This window comes from Lemur catta, chromosome 4 (genome assembly GCF_020740605.2).
Source record: "Lemur catta isolate mLemCat1 chromosome 4, mLemCat1.pri, whole genome shotgun sequence".
Lineage (NCBI taxonomy): Eukaryota > Metazoa > Chordata > Mammalia > Primates > Lemuridae > Lemur > Lemur catta.
The window spans coordinates 31,416,065-31,433,408 of NC_059131.1; the positions used below are offsets into that span (position 1 = coordinate 31,416,065).

General features: G+C 39.4%; 1 protein-coding gene and 1 pseudogene across 5 annotated transcripts in view; one reads left to right on the forward strand and one right to left on the reverse strand.

Annotated features, from left to right (window-relative positions):
* MTA3 (metastasis associated 1 family member 3) overlaps positions 1-17,344 on the forward strand; it is a 224,326-nt gene that overhangs the window by 44,337 nt on the left and 162,645 nt on the right. For all 5 annotated transcript variants that reach the window (XM_045549481.1, XM_045549482.1, XM_045549484.1 and 2 more), the window contains 2 exons: positions 1,487-1,554; positions 12,212-12,305. In XM_045549481.1, the coding sequence (XP_045405437.1) occupies positions 1,487-1,554; positions 12,212-12,305 (162 nt within the window). The remainder of the gene's footprint in view (positions 1-1,486; positions 1,555-12,211; positions 12,306-17,344) is intronic.
* On the reverse strand, positions 6,262-6,431 carry LOC123637523 (annotated as a pseudogene).

Here is a 17,344-nt window from a genome sequence, read left to right on the forward strand (position 1 = left end):
CCCCTGCCCCTCCCCCGCGGTGGCCCGCGAGGGTCGGGGCCCGCAGACACCCTCACACCCCCGCCCAGTTTTTAGGGCCAGGCCTCTACTTGGGCGTATGAATTACCAGATGCCCCCTCCACGAAACCCCCATGGGGGTAGGGCCCGTCGAGCCCCTAAACTGGGTGGCCTTTTCCTCGGGTGACTTCTAGGCAGTGGGTGCTGGAGAGGTTGGGGGGACATCCCCCTTCTCTGTGCCTCCCCTCAGTGAGTGAGGGGTGGGGGCGGGGCGATGGGGGCCCTGCCAGGGCCAGACGGACAGGCCTGTTCTCAGGGCCCGGGCCCTGCACCTCCCTTGCTCGCACCCTTCCGTTTCTTGTCTAGCCCCCCGAGAACGGGGCACAGTGGGGCCAGGGACCCGCAGCCAGAGGTGGGGAGTTGAGCTCTGCCTGGACGTTTGCTCCGCTGTCTGCCTCCCTCCCAGCCTTCTGCAGAAGAGAGAAATAAGGTCAAACAAACTTTCTCCCTACTCAGGACGCCCTCCTCCCTCTTTCCTGGTAAAATAATAATTCAGATAAGTGGCGTGTTTGTGTGTGAGACTGGCTCTTCCTTCTCTGCTCATTAGCCGAGCTTCTGATGGATGGTGGCAGGAATGGCCTGGCTAAATGAGGCCACTTTGCGGGAGAGAGCCGGGAAAGAGCCACTAAGATAGACAATAACAATGCAGCCCGGCCTCTCAAATAAACACACAGTGGGAAGTTTCCAGTGAGCCTGTTTGGGGAGAGGAAAACCCACACTTGAAAATTTTTATCCTTTTTGTTGAAAGCCTGCAGCAGTTGCTTTATAACAAGACCCCAAATGGATCTGGATGTAAAAGGGTAAAAAAGATTTTACTATCACCCCTAGAGTATTTTGCCTCTCAGAAAGTGACCCCTCCTTTTTTTCCCCTCATCTTCCCGGATAGACCGAGGAAAAGTTTGTCTGCACGTTTTCTCTTACTTGTTCTGCTCACCTGATTTTTTTTTTTTAAGTACTGATTGAAATGTAGGTTGGGCTGGTAAGCCTTTCTCTATGCTCTGAATTTGTCTTAGGTCAATAGTTTTATGTGAGAAGCAGACTCCAGGGCAAATTGGATTGGAGGGAAAAGATGTGGGAGTAGTTAAAGTACAGAGGACACATGTTTATGAGCCCTGACTAGTCTGATGATGAGAAGCATCTTTTTGTTTGTTTTTAAAGAAATGACATATCAGGACAAAAGTCTAGGAGAACTTGATAAGACATTAATTGAAATGAAAATGCCAAGAAAATAAAAGTCTATGAATAGTAGGCACATGAGACAATATATTACAGTGGAATTATTCAGTTTGCATTTACCAGTGAGTGAATTATGAAGTTAATTTTGAACGTGGTGAATTGCCTAACATAAAAAGTCATGGATTGACAAATGTGAACTTTCTGTTAAACAGAAAGTTCAAAAGATTAAGTTCTGTACTTCCTTTAATTACAGATTATGTCTACTTCGAGAATTCCTCCAGCAACCCATACCTAATCAGAAGGATAGAAGAACTCAACAAGGTATACACTGAGCGTTCTTAGAACTGAGCGTTCTTGGTTCTAATGTTATAAAATATTTGTCTTCTATTGAAGGGTAATTGGGTAAAGGGGATAAGAGGTGATTTTACTTTCAGTCCCAGACTCTCTGAAAGTAGAGATTTCAGATTAAAGACTTATGTAGGACTCTGAATATTCTTTTGCTTTTTAAATTATTTTTTCTCTGGTATTAAATATTGTTATTGAATATTAAAAGTGCAGATTTATTCAAATTGCTTAGAGCCTCTCAAAGAGCAGGTCACTTCTTTAATTCAGTCCCTTTTTATATTTAGAGTCATAATGTGTATTTCTTCCTTTTTTAGTAAATTAACATTTTCATCTTCTTTTTTTTTTTTTCTTTTTTTTTGAGACAGAGTCTCACTCTGTTGCCCAGGCTAGAGTGCTGTGGCGTCAGCCTAGCTCTCAGTAACCTCAAACTCCAGGACTCAAGCAATCCTCCTGCCTCAGCCTTCCGAGTACCTGGGACTACAGACATGAGCTACCACACTGGCTAATTTTTTTTTTGTTTTTAGTTGCCTGGCTAATTGTTTTCTATTTTTAGTAGAGATGGGGGGTCTTACTCTTGCTCAGGCTGGTCTCGAACTCCTGACCTCAAGTGACCCTCCTGCCTTGGCCTCTGAGAATGCTAGAGTTACAGGTTTGAGCCACCATGCCTGGCCAGATAATATTTTCATCTTCTAGCTTTAGAATCAGTAAGCTGGGGGATATAATTTTTTTTGTTTTTTTTTTAAGAGACAGTTTCTGCTTTCTTACCCAGCTTGAAGTGCAGTGGTGTGATCATAGCTCACTGTAACTTTTAACTTGTGGGCTCAAGCAATCCTCCCACCTCAGTCTCCCAAGTAGCTGGGACCACAGGCACATGCCACCATGGCAGGCTAATTTTAAAATTTTTTTGTAGAGATGGGGTCTCACTATGTTGCCCAGGTTGGTCTTGAACTCTTGGCCTCAAGCATTCTTCCTGCCTTGGCCTCCCAAAGTGTTGAATATTATAGGCATGAGCCATTGTGCCAGGCTGGGAATATAATATTGAAGGGAATTTATAAAATTCTGGACCAGGCTAACTAATAAGAATATAGTTTTAGTATAGTAATATAAAGTAGCTTTGTATCTTTGGTTCAAGTAAAATAAAACTTTTTTTTTTTTTTTTTGAGACAGAGTCTCACTTTGTTGCCCAGGCTAGAGTGAGTGCCGTGGCGTCAGCCTAGCTCACAGCAACCTCAAACTCCTGGGCTTAAGCGATCCTACTGCCTCAGCCTCCCGAGTAGCTGGGACTACAGGCATGCACCACTCTACCCGGCTAATTTTTTCTATATATATTCCTAGTTGTCCAGATAAATTTTTATCTCTATTCTTAGCAGAGATGGGGTCTCGCTCAGACTGGTCTCGAACTCCTGACCTCGAGCGATCCACCCGCCTCGGCCTCCCAGAGTGCTAGGATTACAGGTGTGAGCCACCGCGCCCGGCCTAAAATAAAACTTTTACATTAAATTTTATCACAGATGATAGGTGACATAGGACAGCCGAAGCGTTGCGATTACAGTAGATGAGCTTTTCCAATGAAGACAGTGGAAAGCAGACATAAATTTCATGGCCCATAGATTTTATAAAGATTATCTGTTTTCTTCCAGACCACTCTAGGGTTATTTGTGTGGCTTATGAGAATTCATAGTTTTAAAATCTTTGGGGCTATCTATCTAATACCCTCCCCTCAAAATGCTATCTGGTGATTGGTCCAGTTCTGAGTCCCAGGAAACCAAGGCCTGGCCTAGGTCATTTCTAGCTTAAAGAAACTTGAGATCTTGATTTGCTTCTTGGATACCCTAAGGACTTTGCATTTTAACACGTTAACTGCCATGTGAGTTGTATTTAACTCATGCCAGTTTTGAGCCCCAGGCCTTGTGAAGCATATGTAACTTACATGTGCCTTTACCTTGGAAACTGAGAGAACCGTTGTTAAAGTTGCAAGTAACTCACACACAGAAAACAATAAAAAATAACAAATTTTTCATTAAATTAGAAAGGATTGGCCAGGAGGGGTGGCTGTAATCTTAGCACTCTGGGAGGCTGAGGCCAGAGGATCAGGAGTTCGAGACCAGTCTGAGCAAGAGTGAGACCCTGTCTCTGCTAAAAATAGAAATTAACTGGACAACTAAAAATAGAAAAAAAAAATTAGCTGGGTATGGTGGTTCACAGCTACTTGGGAGGCTGAGGCAGGAGGATCACTTGAGCCCTGGAAGTTGAGGTTGCTGTGAGCTAGGCTGATATCACGGCAATCTAGCCCAGGTAACAGAGTGAGACTGTGTCTCAAATAAATAAATAAATAAATAAATTAGAAAGGATTGTTTTGTTTTCAAAGTTTTTATTCTGTATTCGTAATAAAACACTGTGGCCCCAAGGAAAAAATTTTTTTTTCTAGTGTGGCAGTCAATGTGTTAAAAATCTCTGTAGTATTTGGGACCACCAAATAAAGAGTATGGCCTCAGGTTTTAGATCAGGGTGTGGGTAGGAACTGTTGGGTTGTAATTCTGATCTGCTTCTCTTTTTATGTTGTTGATGTAAGGTATAAGAATTGAGGCAGCCCTAAACTGTTCACCATATCACTTTAATTAGAAAGTTAATTAGCATTCAAATAGAGATGTTGAGCTATGAGGCCCCATGTTCTGTGGCTGTCTCTACCCCTCTCTGACTTCCTCTCTTTCTAAAGGCAGGTGGAGGCCCTCTGCCCTGCTCATTTGGCTCCAAGCACAGTGGGCCTTTGGCTGTTACTCACTATTCCCACCTTAGGAGGACCCTTTGGTTGTAACCATCTTTCCTCCCACCTTGTTCTTTTCTCCATACCATTTGTCACCTCCAAATATACCTGATTACTGTGTTTATTTTCATTGCCTATCTTCCCAAACTAGAATGTAAGCTCCATGTGTGTAGTAATCTTTTCTGTTTTGTTCATTAATGAATTCTAAGTGCCTTAGAATAATGGCTGGCATATATAGTTAAAGGCATTCAGTAAATATTCGTTGAATTAATGAATTTCTCAAATGTCTGATGTTAAGGCTTGAACATACATAGTACTGTTTACAAAGTACTTTGATTCATTTGTTTTACAAATATTTTTGAGATCCGCTACCTGCAAGGCACTTTTAGAAACTGGGAATGCAAGGGTGATGAAAACCAGGTCTAGGGGAGTCAGATATCAACCATATAATCCCACAAGTAAAAGTAAAATTGCAGCTGTGCTGTTTAGAAATGTCAGAGCATGGTATTCTGGTAACTTGTAATCTAGGGATTCACTTTTGTTACCCCTGTTGAGCTTCATATAACCTTATACTTTCAAGGTAGATAAATCATGGATTGTTACCTTGAGGCACACACTGGTTAAATGACTGGTTAGGCATCTAGCTTGAACCTGGATTATTTCACATCTTTTATCATTACATTACCATTCACTTCAAAATTACTGCCGCCCCCATAGAGCCAGGTGCATTGCAGTTGCTGGAGCCTCTGGAGGCTGAGGTGGGAGAAACACTTGAGGCCAGGAGTTCTGAGACCAGCCTCGGCAACATAAAGAGACCCTGGGTCTAAAAAAAAAAAAACATGGAAAAAATTATCTGGGTGTGGTGGCATGGGCCTGTAGTTCCAGCTACTGGGGAGACTGAGGCAGGAGGATACTTGAGCCTAGGAGTTTGAGGCTGCAGTGAGCTATGATCACACCCTTGTTACCTAGCCTGGGTGACAAAGAGTGACCCTGCCCCGACCCAAAATAAACAAACAAAAGTACCCCTCCCATTCTTACTTCCTCCTTGCCCCACCTGCTGTCAGCAAAGAGTCATTCATATAATAATGGTCCTTTGGGGCTAGGGGAGTGACTATGAGATAGGATTTTCTATAATTTCGAAGAGTGGCAGTTTGAATGGGTTGGATATTGGTATATAATGGATATGATTTGTTAAATACTAAATGTTTACATAGGGTCTTTATTTCTGAAGGGATGTGAAAAAGACATCTCATTTTAGATAATTCATTTAACAAATATTTATTGAGCACCTATTATATACCAAGCACTATACTAGGCTCAGAGATACAACTGTGAACAAGATGGACATGGTCTGTGCCTGCACAGGGTCTGCATTCTCATGAGGGAGACCACCTGGAAAGACAAGTTAACAGGCATAAAGAAAATAGTAATAAGTTGTATTAACTTCTAAAAGGAAACTTGTAAGAACTTCTAAGAAGAAAATAAGCAAGAGGTTTGACGTAGAGAATGACAGAGGTCATTCTCCTATTCCCTTTAGGTAGGGTAGGAAAGGACATTAAGGATATTGAAGTTGAAACCTAAAGGATGAGAAAGAGGTAGCCATGGCAAGGGAGGCCACAGGAGTTTTCTAGATAAGGGTCTCGGGAAGATCAGAGGTAAATTGGCTAGGTGTGGAAAGTAAACATGATTGGAAAATTCAAATAATGAATTTTAAAATACTTGATATTTCTAATTGGTAAGCCAGGAGAAGAAGGGACATTAACTTACTTGATTAACTATTATCTGAATAAAATTTCTTGAATATAATTCCCAGGATAAGCTGTCAATCACCATTTTTATAAAAAATTTCATACAATGAAATTGTAAAATTTTAAAAATTATTTTAATTATTTATTTTTATTTTTGTAAATGGGACCAATTCAGACTGTCTTCTCCCTCTCATTCTCCCAAAGGAAAAGATCAGTCATCAATGGCAAATGGCAGTTGCAGCAAAGCACTACCGAGAGCCAACTTAGTGCTCAGTGATCCCTGTTTTTTAATTTATTTTTATTAATTTATTTTTTGTAGAGATGGGGGGGGGGTCTTTCTATTTTGCTCAGGCTGGCCTTGAACTTCTGGCCTCAATCGATCCTCTCACTTTTGGCTTCCCAAAGTGCTGGGATTACAGGTGTGAGCCACTGCGCCTGGCCTGATTTTTTTTTTTTTAAACCATATTTGCAATTTTACATGCTCAGTTTGAAAGCTGGACTGAAATATTTCTTTCTTTTTTAAAAAATTATAATAATAAATTTATGTCTCAATTTTTCCCCTAAAAGTTTTGGGAACTTTTAGGTGCAAAGCTAAATATCTGTTGATGAACACAGTTCAATGTTGTTTATCTCTCTTTTTTTTTCCCTTTTTTTTTTTGAGACAGGGACTTTTGCTCTGTTGCCTGGGCTAGAGTGCAGTGGTGTCATCATAGCTCACTGCAACCTCCAACTCCTGGGCTCAAGCGATCCTCCTGCTTCAGCCTCCCAGGTAGCTGGGACTATAGGTGCAGTCTACTACCACACGGCTAAGTCTGTATACATTTGGAAAGAAAGCTTTGTGTATATGATAATGAGATTTTCTTAAAATGTATGTAGTTTCAGGAAATACGGAAATTGTGCTTGTGGATAAATTAACATGTTACTTGTTATTGACTGAGTTTTTAGTATGTGTTGTATAATTTGTATGTATCTTTGTATTTATATTTTATTATTGGCCATTGAACTTGCTCAGAGATTCACTTCTATGTTTAGTGTCTTATTTATTTATTTTTTTGGTGGGGGTAGGAGAACTATTAACTTGAGCATCTAATGAAACCATGCATCTCTGCCCGTCCCCTAATCTACATTTGTACATAAAAGTTTTTGTACATAATTTTGGGGGATTACCTCCGGCCCATTTAATGGAACCCAAGTTAAAATCCGTTCTGCCCTTGGGGTTTATTGGGAATAGAGACAGAAATTAGGAAAGTCCATTTCTACGTGTTCTTAAGTCTGGGCAAATCATGGACTTCATGAAATGGAAGGGTTTATGTATTTACTTTTTAAATACTTCCTGATGGCAGGCCTGGGTGTGTGTAATAACATACTTTCTAAGTCAGGGGTAGAAACAGACATGAGCTTCAGGTTGACTGAAATGAATTTAGAGCTTAAGAAAAGCCCATTAAAGCCGGGCGCGGTGGCTGACGCCTGTAATCCTAGCCCTCTGGGAGGCCGAGGCGGGTGGATCGCTCGAGGTCAGGAGTTCGAGACCAGCCTGAGTGAGACCCCGTCTCTACTAAAAATAGAAAGAAATTATCTGGCCAACTAAAAATATATATAGCAAAAAAAAATTAGCCGGGCATGGTGGCACATGCCTGTAGTCCCAGCTACTCGGGAGGCTGAGGCAGTAGGATCGCTTAAGCCCAGGAGTTTGAGGTTGCTGTGAGCTAGGCTGACGCCATGGCACTCACTCTAGCCTGGGCAACAAAGTGAGACTCTGTCTCAAAAAAAAAAAAAAAAAAAAAAGAAAAGCCCATTATTGCCATAGGATATTTTAGTAAATGTGTTTAACAAAATATTTAAAAGGCTGCAACCTAAATGGAAAAAAGAACACAGGAAAGAAATTAATGTTCATTGTGGGCTCTTTGTGCATTTCTCCACTTTTCTCTTCCATCTGTGTGTCTTTGCTCATGTCTTCCTCTTTCCTTAGAATACTCAGTCCTTCAGGCTTCACTTGGACTCCTGTCCTCCTTTTGTAGCCTACAAAGGACTCTCCACCCATTCCTCTTTTATAAAGCTTTTTCTGTTCTTCACCCAACAAGTTGTACTTTCTTCCCTGCCTCCATGAGTGAGAAATGGAGTCTGGAGGGGAAAGGAAGGAATAAAGGGCTGGGTATATTGTCCAAAGTGTTTTACCTCTTTATTCTTTAGTCATGGGGAGTTGGTGAAGGTTTGTAATCAGGTGGGAGAAGGAATGACAGGGAAACAGACGTCCTTGCTGGAGTGGAGATTCCATTAGGCTGGCAGCATGTATGCCCAGTGTCAGCTCAGTACATAGTTCGTAGGAAGGCCTCCCAAGAAATCTGGTGAATTGAAAGAACAACCAGGCCGTGACTGTAATCCTAGCACTCTGGGAGGCCGAGGCGGGTGGATCGCTTGAGGTCAGGAGTTCGAGACCAGCCTGAGCAAGAGCAAGACCCCGTCTCTGCTAAAATTAGAAAGAAATTATCTGGCCAACTAAAATATATATATAGAAAAAAATTAGCTGGGCATGGTGACACATGCCTGTAGTCCCAGCTACTCGGGAGGCTGAGGCAGTAGGATCGCTTAAGCCCAGGAATTTGAGATTACTGTGAGCTAGGCTGATGCCACAGCACTCACTCTAGCCAGGGCAACAAAGTGACACTCTGTCTCAAAAAAAAAAAAGAACAACCAGACTTTTTTTTTTTTTTTTCAGCTTATTATGGGGGTACAAAAGTTTAGGTTATGTATATTGCGCATGGCCCCCCAACCCCCCTGAGTCAGAGCTTCAAGCGTGTCCATTCCCCAGACAGTGCGCATCGCACTCATTATGTAGGTATACACCCATCCCCTCCCCCCACCCCCCACATCTGTCTGACACCCAATTGGTGTTACTCCCAAATGTGCACTTAGGTGATGATCAGGGAAACCAATTTGCTGGTGAGTACACGTGGTGCTTATTTTTCCATTCTTGGGATACTTCACTTAGTAGAATGGGTTCCAACTCTCTCCAGGAGAACAAAAGAGATTCTATATCACCGTTATTTCTTACAGCTGAGTAATACTCCATGGTATACATGTACCATATTTTACTAATCCACTCATGTGTTGATGGGCACTTGGGTTGTTTCCACATCTTTGCAATTGTGAATTGTGCTGCTATAAACATTCAGGTGCAGATGTCTTTTTTATAGAATGACTTTTGTTCTTTTGGGTAGATACCTAATAATGGGATTGCTGGATTGAATGGCAGGTCTACTTGAATCTATTTAAGGTATCTCCATATTGCTTTCCACAGGGGTTGCACTAGTTTGCAGTCCCACCAGCAGTGTATGAGTGTTCCTGTCTCTCCGCATCCACACCAACGTGTATTGTTTTGGGACTTTTTGATAAAAGCCATTCTCACTGGAGTTAAGTGATATCTCATTGTGGTTTTGATTTGCATTTCCCTGATGATTAGAGATATTGAGCGTTTTTTCATATGTTTGTTAGCCATTTTTGTATCTTCTTATGAAAAATTTCTATTCATGTCCTTTGCCCACTTTTTAATAGGGTTGTTTGATTTTTTCTTACTGATTTTCCTGAGTTCTAAATAGATTCTTGTTACCAGTCCTTTATCGGATGTGTAGCATGCGAAAATTTTTTCCCATTCTGTAGGTTGTCTGTTTGCTCTCGTGACTGTTTCTTTGGCTGTGCAGAAGCTTTTTAATTTAATCAGGTCTCATTTATTTATTTTTGTTGTTGCTGTGATTGCCTTTGGGGTCTTCCTCATAAATTCTTTGCCTAGGCCAATGTCTATAAGAGTCTTTCCTACATTTTCTTCTAGAATTCTAATAGTTTCACATCTAAGGTTTAAGTCTGTTACCCACCGTGATTTGATTTTTGTGAGAGACAACCAGACTTTTTAATGTACCAAATATTTAACCTAGACCTTTAGAGCAATGCTTTTCAAACTATTTGTGGTGAAGGATTTAAAAACAAATTTTTACTCTATCAAAATTACAACCTAACTTGAAAATTTTCTCTTGTATTCTTGTTAAAAAAAAAAGATTTAGTAGAAAAATGAAATTTTAAAAAGGCTTATGAAATTACAAGCCCCTGCTGGGCATGGTGGCATTCTCCTATAGTCCCAGTCTTCCAGGGTGCTAAGGCAGGAGGATCTCTTGAGCCTAGGAGTTTGAGGCTACAGTGTTCTGTAGTTGCACCTGTGAATAGTCACTGCACTCCAAAGACTGGGCAACCTAGCAAGACCCTGTCTCACAAAAGAAAAATGCAAGTCCCAATTGTTCATTAGGTTCTATAGATGTAAAAGTTAAGTTTTTTTTTGTTTGTTTGGTTTTTTTGAGACAAGGTCTCATTCTGTTGCTGGAGCTAGAGTGCAGTGGTGTCATCATAGCATACTGCAACCTCAAACTCCTGGACTCAAGCCATCCGTCCTCCATCCTCAATCTTCTGAGTAGCTGGGGCTACAGGCATGTGCCGCTACTCCTGGCTTATTTTTCTATTTTTTGTGTAGATTGTGGTCTCACTCTGTTGCCCAGGCTGGTCTTGAACTCCTGTGCTCAAATGATTCTCTTACCTTGGCCTCCCAAAGTGCTAGGATTATAGGTGTGAGCCACTGTGCCTAGCCAAAATTAGCCTTTAATTGCTATAAAACACTTAGTCACAATCCTTGTATTCATTTCATTGTACACCATTAACAGTTGTGAACTGGCTCTGGGCTGTGGACCATGATTTGAGTACCCAAACTTTAGAGGAATGGTCGAGGGTATGTGTATATAGTGTTTTGTAGAGGTGAAGAGGAATACTGTAGTTGTAAACTACCCAAGAGCCAAGTGTGTATGTGGTCCAGAAGAGAATATTTATTTTGAACTATGCTCCCAACCCCCAAGCAGGTTTAAATAAGAATTTAATTAGCTTTGTAGAACATTCCTATTGGAGGAACTTACTAGTGAGGCAGAAAAAATAATGCCTTGAAACTCTTGCTTTGGATTTTTAATGTGATTTTCTCTCAAGTAGACAAAAATGACAAAGAGCTTATAGTTGAAGTCATTGATAGATTTCATTTACATAAAAATATTGGCCTGTTCATTTAGCAGATTGCTGGATCATTACTTCTGGAGGATATATTTGATCACCTTTGGTTAGGAATTTGAATATGACTTCAATTTTAAGGGACAATATTTCTCCAGGACTATTTTTCTAAAATATTGCTGCTGAACTTCATAAAATAGACAAATTTATTGCAGCACGTACATATTCTTATTTCTTTATATTTGAATATGTCTGTAAACCCAGAGAAATTTCTGAAAACTTGTCTCAAATTTGTTTGAAAATGGAAATCACAATAGCATTTTATTGTAATCTATGTGTTTTTAGAAGGAACTCTGTAATGAATGATTGACCTTCTTGAAAGCTCTTAGAATTCACAGGGAATAAGGAGAGTAGGAGCCTGGGCCCCAGCTGCAGTAAATTACAACCTAACTGAATATTGATTGTATTCTAGACTGTAGTGAAATAGGAGCTTCGGTATTCATAACTCAAGGTTTTTAATACTTTTATATATGAAGGTAAACTACTAAGAATATTGACTGTTACAGATTCATAGACTCCCTTGGGCTGGAGAGTGCTTTTCCAAGTCACCCGGTACATTCTGCATAATAGCTGCTCTGCAGCTACAGGGCCATCAGTTGAATGTGGGATGTTTAGGAGAGGACTGGGTGATTTTACACTTAGTCTGTGCTTTTTGGGAATGGGTTTGGAGGATGTATGTTTAAATATCTTAAATAAATTAAGTTTGGCTTTAACAATTTTGGGGATTAGTTTCTTAAAGCTAATCAGAGTTAACTGTGCCTGGCTTTAATTATTAAGGTGGTCTAATCACTTTGGTTTAATTGATGCCAGCAAGTTATTTTATGTTTGACATTCCAATTGTGCTTGGAAACAGAACAAACATTGTTCATCTTTATTTAAAATTTTTAGCTCTCTGGTTGTCCTGTAGTTGTGGTTGTCAGTGTTAATGAGAGTGACCTCGTAATTGTGTGTTATATCTAGGTTTGCTTTATAAACTATTTGATTTTAATATTTAGTTCCAATGACTTTTATTTTCTTTATTTCTTAGACTGCAAGTGGCAACGTGGAAGCAAAAGTGGTCTGCTTTTATAGACGACGTGATATTTCCAACACGCTTATAATGCTTGCAGACAAGCATGCTAGTAAGTTTTCTTTCTCTTGCATTGAAAAATGTTTGTCTTGTGTTTTTTATTATGAGGAGGAAAAGTGCTTTTTGTTATGTGAAGCTTTTTGCATGTCCATTTATCTTCCTTGTAGTTTAGAGAAGAGTAATTTTTTTGGGTGGTGTGTGGTTTTAGTATGTATTTTTTTAGGTTGCATTATATATTTGTTAGTTAAAATGTTGAAATAGAAGTCTTTGTAGATAGGGGCAGTCGCATTGTGATTCTCCCCATGGGCACATTAAATAAATTTGTGTGCCTTTTCTCCAATTTAAAAAAAAAAAAATCTTTGCAAGTAGGCTTTAGCAAACAATCAGGGAAGTGTTTTGCCATCTCATGTTTTCAATGGTGAGATATACATATATTTTAAAATTAATTTTATTTATTTTTTATTATTTTTTTTACCTAACTTGGTGCTATTTTGTTAAAGCAACAATGGTGATATTTTTGAGGATACAGAGAGGAGGAAATTTATATTTTACTGTTTTTTTTGCCCCCTCTAAAGAAATGGGATAATATTTAGATTATTTAATCCAAGTGTTTATGTGTTTATAGTATTAGGTATGCATGAAAATAAGATTTTTCAGGAAGAAGTGCAAAGTGACATCTGAATATGGAGAATTCCTCTAGGTAACAATCCTTAGCTTTTCTTTTTTCTTTTTTTGAGACAGAGTCTCACTCTGTCACCTGGGCTAGAGTGCCCTGGCGTCAGCCTAGCTCACAGCAACCTCAAACTCCTGGGCTCAAGGGATTCTTCTGTCTCAGCCTCCCCAGTAGCTGGGATTACAGGTGCGCACTACCATGCCCGTCTAATTTTTTCTATTTTTAGTACAGATGGGATCTCACTCTTGCTCAGGCTGGCCTCGAACTCCTGACTTCAAGCAATCCTCCCACCTCGGCCTCCCAGAGTGCTAGGATTACTGGTGTGAGCCACCACACCTGGCCAATCCTTAGCTTTTCTTTGTAGTTTAATCTTTATTGTGTATATTTTTTCTGCCGGTCAATAGCTTTAAAACATTTTAGCCCCTTTGATTTTTCTTTTTAAGAGACGGGGTCTTGCTCTGTTGCCTAGGCCTATGTGCAGTGGTGTGATCTTAGCTTACTATAACTTTGAACTGGACTCATGCGATCTTCCTGCCTCAGCCTTCTGTCCAAGTAGTTAAGAGTACAGGAGTGTACCATCATGCCCGGCTAACTTTTAAATTGTTTTTAGAGTTGGGGTCTTACTTGTTGCCCAGGCTAATCTGGAACTCCTAGCCACAAGCAATCCTCCTGCCTTGGCCTCCCAAAGGGCACTGGGATTGCAGGTGTGAGCTACCATGCCTGGCTAGTACTTTATTTTGAAAGCCATTTTTTCCCCCTACAAAATACATAATGAGACTGTAGGATCTTATTTAGGTATATTTTTGAATTTGATGCTGTGATCTGTAATACCATGCTCTTGAGGATCCTGAAGCTTTTGAATTATTTTGGTAATGAGGGAGGCTATTGTTTGCAAAGGTGTGTTCTGAGTTTGCTGGAGGAAGTCACCGATTTAACTAGGCAAATCAGTTGTCTCATAAGTTAAATTACTACAGTATTTTCTGCTGTAGTTCATAGTGTTTTTCAGTTTTTTTCTGTTGTCACATAGAAAGTGTTCATTATGTTATGAGTTGTTCTATAATGCTTACAAGTTACATATTGAAAAATTCAGGGCATTCATATTTGCCATTCATGTGAGAACAAAATATGGCTTTTTATGTGAATTTATTTTTATTATCTGATGAAAAATTATTTTTTAAAATATTTATTTCCATAGATTTAGGGGGGTACAAGTGAGTTTTGTTATATAGGTGAATTGTATAGTGGTGAATTAGGGCTTTTAGTGTACCTGTCACCCAAACAGTGTACATTGTACCTGATAGGTCATTTTTTATCCTCCCCTACCATATTGCTTTTTAAAATGATATGCTAATAAGTTATTTTCATTATAGCCAAAATCTAGAAATCTAATATGTTTAAATAAAGTGTATATGGGCTGGGCATGGTGGCTCACGCCTATAATCCCAACATTTTGGGAGGCTGAGGAGAGAGGATTGCTTGAGGCCAGGAGTTCGAGACTAGTGAGACCTTGTCTCTACAAAAAATAAAAAAATTGGCTGGTATGGTGGCACGTGTCTGTAGTACCAGCTACTGGGGATGCTGAGGCAGGAGGATCACTGGCGCCCAGGAGTCTTAGGTTGCAGTGACCTATAATGGAGACACTGCACTCCAGCCTGGGCAACAGAGTGAGACCCTGTCTCTAGAAAAGAAAAAAAAATAATAAAGCATATTTGCAAACTTATTTGGATTTTATTCACTATCTACAATGTAAACTTAAGATAGATAAAATATCTCATTTATATTTATATACTTTGGATTTAATCGCGTTTTTAAAGTTGTTGCTGCAAAGTTAGTGAGGTGTAAAGATTGTCGGAAGGTCTGCTGACTGTGGAGAGTCTTAGCATGACAGCATCTTGGTGCTGTCTATTTTAGGTTTGTAGAAAATCAGTTTTTCCATGATTGATTAGGTTCTTCGTATTGACTCACAGAAAGCAAATTTTAAGGTTCTCTTTGCAATTCTATGAGTAAACAAAAGGGCTGGGTGTAGTGGCTTATGCCTGTAACCCCAGCAATTTGGGAGGCCTAGCAGGAAGGATCACTTGAGCCCAGGAGTTTGAGACCAGCCTAGGTAACATACTGAGACCTTGTCTCTACAAAAAAATTAAAAAATTTAGCCAGGCATGGTGGCATGCCTGGACTGTACTCCTAGCTACTCCAGAGGCTGAGGCAGGAAGGTTTTTTGAGCCTGGGAGTTACAGGTTGCAATGACCTGTGATTGTGCCACTGCATTCTGGCCTGGGTAGCAGATTGAGACCCTCTCAACAACAAAATACACACACACATATAAAAGAAAAGAAACCAAATTTTATGAGACTTGAGCATAGTAGAATTCATACATTTTATTATTGTTTGTTTGTTTCATTTGAAGGTGTTTAAAATTTAAGCATTTTAAAGAAAGACCTGGGTTCAGATTCTGGCCAGCCACTTATTGCTTCACTTTAGAAAATTTCTTAACTTCTCACTTATCTCCATTTTTTTCTCATCTTTAAAATAGAGATTACATAAATTACCTCATTTTATGTTTTATGTATACCTTTTATCAGAATTTTTTTTTTTTTAAAAGACAGGGTCTAGCTCTGTTGCCCAGGCTGGAGTACAGTGGCACAATGGTAGCCTTGAACTCCTGGGCTCAAGAAATTCTCCTGCCTCAGCCTCCCAAGTAGCTGGGACTACAGGTGTGCGCCCCCACACCTGGCTAAATTTTAAATCTTTTTTGTAGAGATGCAGTCTTGCTGTGTTGCCCAGGCTGGTCTTGAACTCCTGGCCTCAAGCAATCCTTCCACCTCAGCTGCCCAAGTACTGGGATTATAGGCATGAGGTACCATGCCTGGCCAACAATTTAAAAAAAGGGGAAAAATTACAACGGTATTGAGGTGAGGATTAAATGACATAAGGAACAGCTCATTATGGGTGCATAATAAATGTCAGTTGGTTTTTTTTCTACCTCCTTGGTGATCTGTATATCATCCCTGTGGGTGGCTTACTTCCATCTACATTTATTTTTTGTCATCCATTATTTGTTGATTTTACTCTCAAATAAAAATTTTTATTACAGAAAACTTCAAACAGAAGAGTACAATACACATGGTGTTTCTATTACTCTGCTTTAACAGTTTTTAATACTTAACCAGTTGTGGTTTGTCTAGACCCCTACCCACTTGCTGGTTATGTTGAAGCACATCAGGGAAATCTTACCATTTCATCTGTAAATATTTCAGTATGTATTTCTAAAAGATATTGACCTCTTTAAAACTTAAAGTACCAAAAATGTACAGGGAGCTCTAATGCCTTTACTCAGGTTCAACAATTGTTAACATTTTGTCCTATGGGCTTTATCATTCTTTATATAATATGCATATATTAATAATTTTTATTAATTATATATTTATGCATATAATATAACATAATATATAATAAAGAATATATATAATATTTTTTTCCTGAATGATTTGAGAATCAGTTGGAGACTTCAGTGTATTTTTTTCCTAAATGCAAGGAAATTCTGTTACATAATTCACGGTATAGTAAACAAGTCAGGGAATTTTAATGTTTACAAAAAACTATTATCTTATTCACAGTCCATATTCAAATTTCACCACTTGTCCCAACATTGTTTTTTTTCCCTTTTTAGTTTTTCTCATATTATTTTTTTCTTTTTATCACAACCCCTTCCAAATCAACCAAAAATGTTCTTTATCGCTGTATATCCTTTCCTTAATCTCAGATCAAATCCAGGGTCACCTATTCCATTTAATTGTCATATCTCGTCTGGGCACTGTGGCTCATGCTTATAATCCCAGCAGTCTGGGAGGCTGAGGTAGGAGGATCACTTAAGTCCAGGCTGGGCAACATAGTGAGATCTTGTCTCTTAAGAAAAAAAAGTGCACAATTTAGTAGTGTTTAGTGTAATCAGAAAGCTGTGCAACCATCACCACTATCTAATTTCAGGTATTTTCATTACTCACAAAAGAAAACCTGTTAATCTCCATTCCTCTTTTACCTCAGCCCCTGACAACCACTGATCTACTGTGTATCTCTATAGATTGGCCTTTTCTGGACATTTCACATAAGTGGAATCATGCAATTTGGATTATTTCCATTTTTGGCTATTATGAGTAATACTGCTAAGAGCACTCATGGATGAGTTTTTGTGTGGACATTCTTAAGTCTTTTAACTTTTAGGTAACATATTCTTGTCATCCCTCTCTCCCCTAATATTTTGTTGAAATCATCAGATTGTTTTCCTATAGTTTTCTTCGGTCCATATTTTGTTCATTGTACCTCTGTAGTGTTCTTTAACCTGTTTCTCTGTAGAAGAGTAATTAGACCCAGATTCTAGAGGCTTGTTCATTTAGGTTTTATCTTGTTTGGGAGGAGGG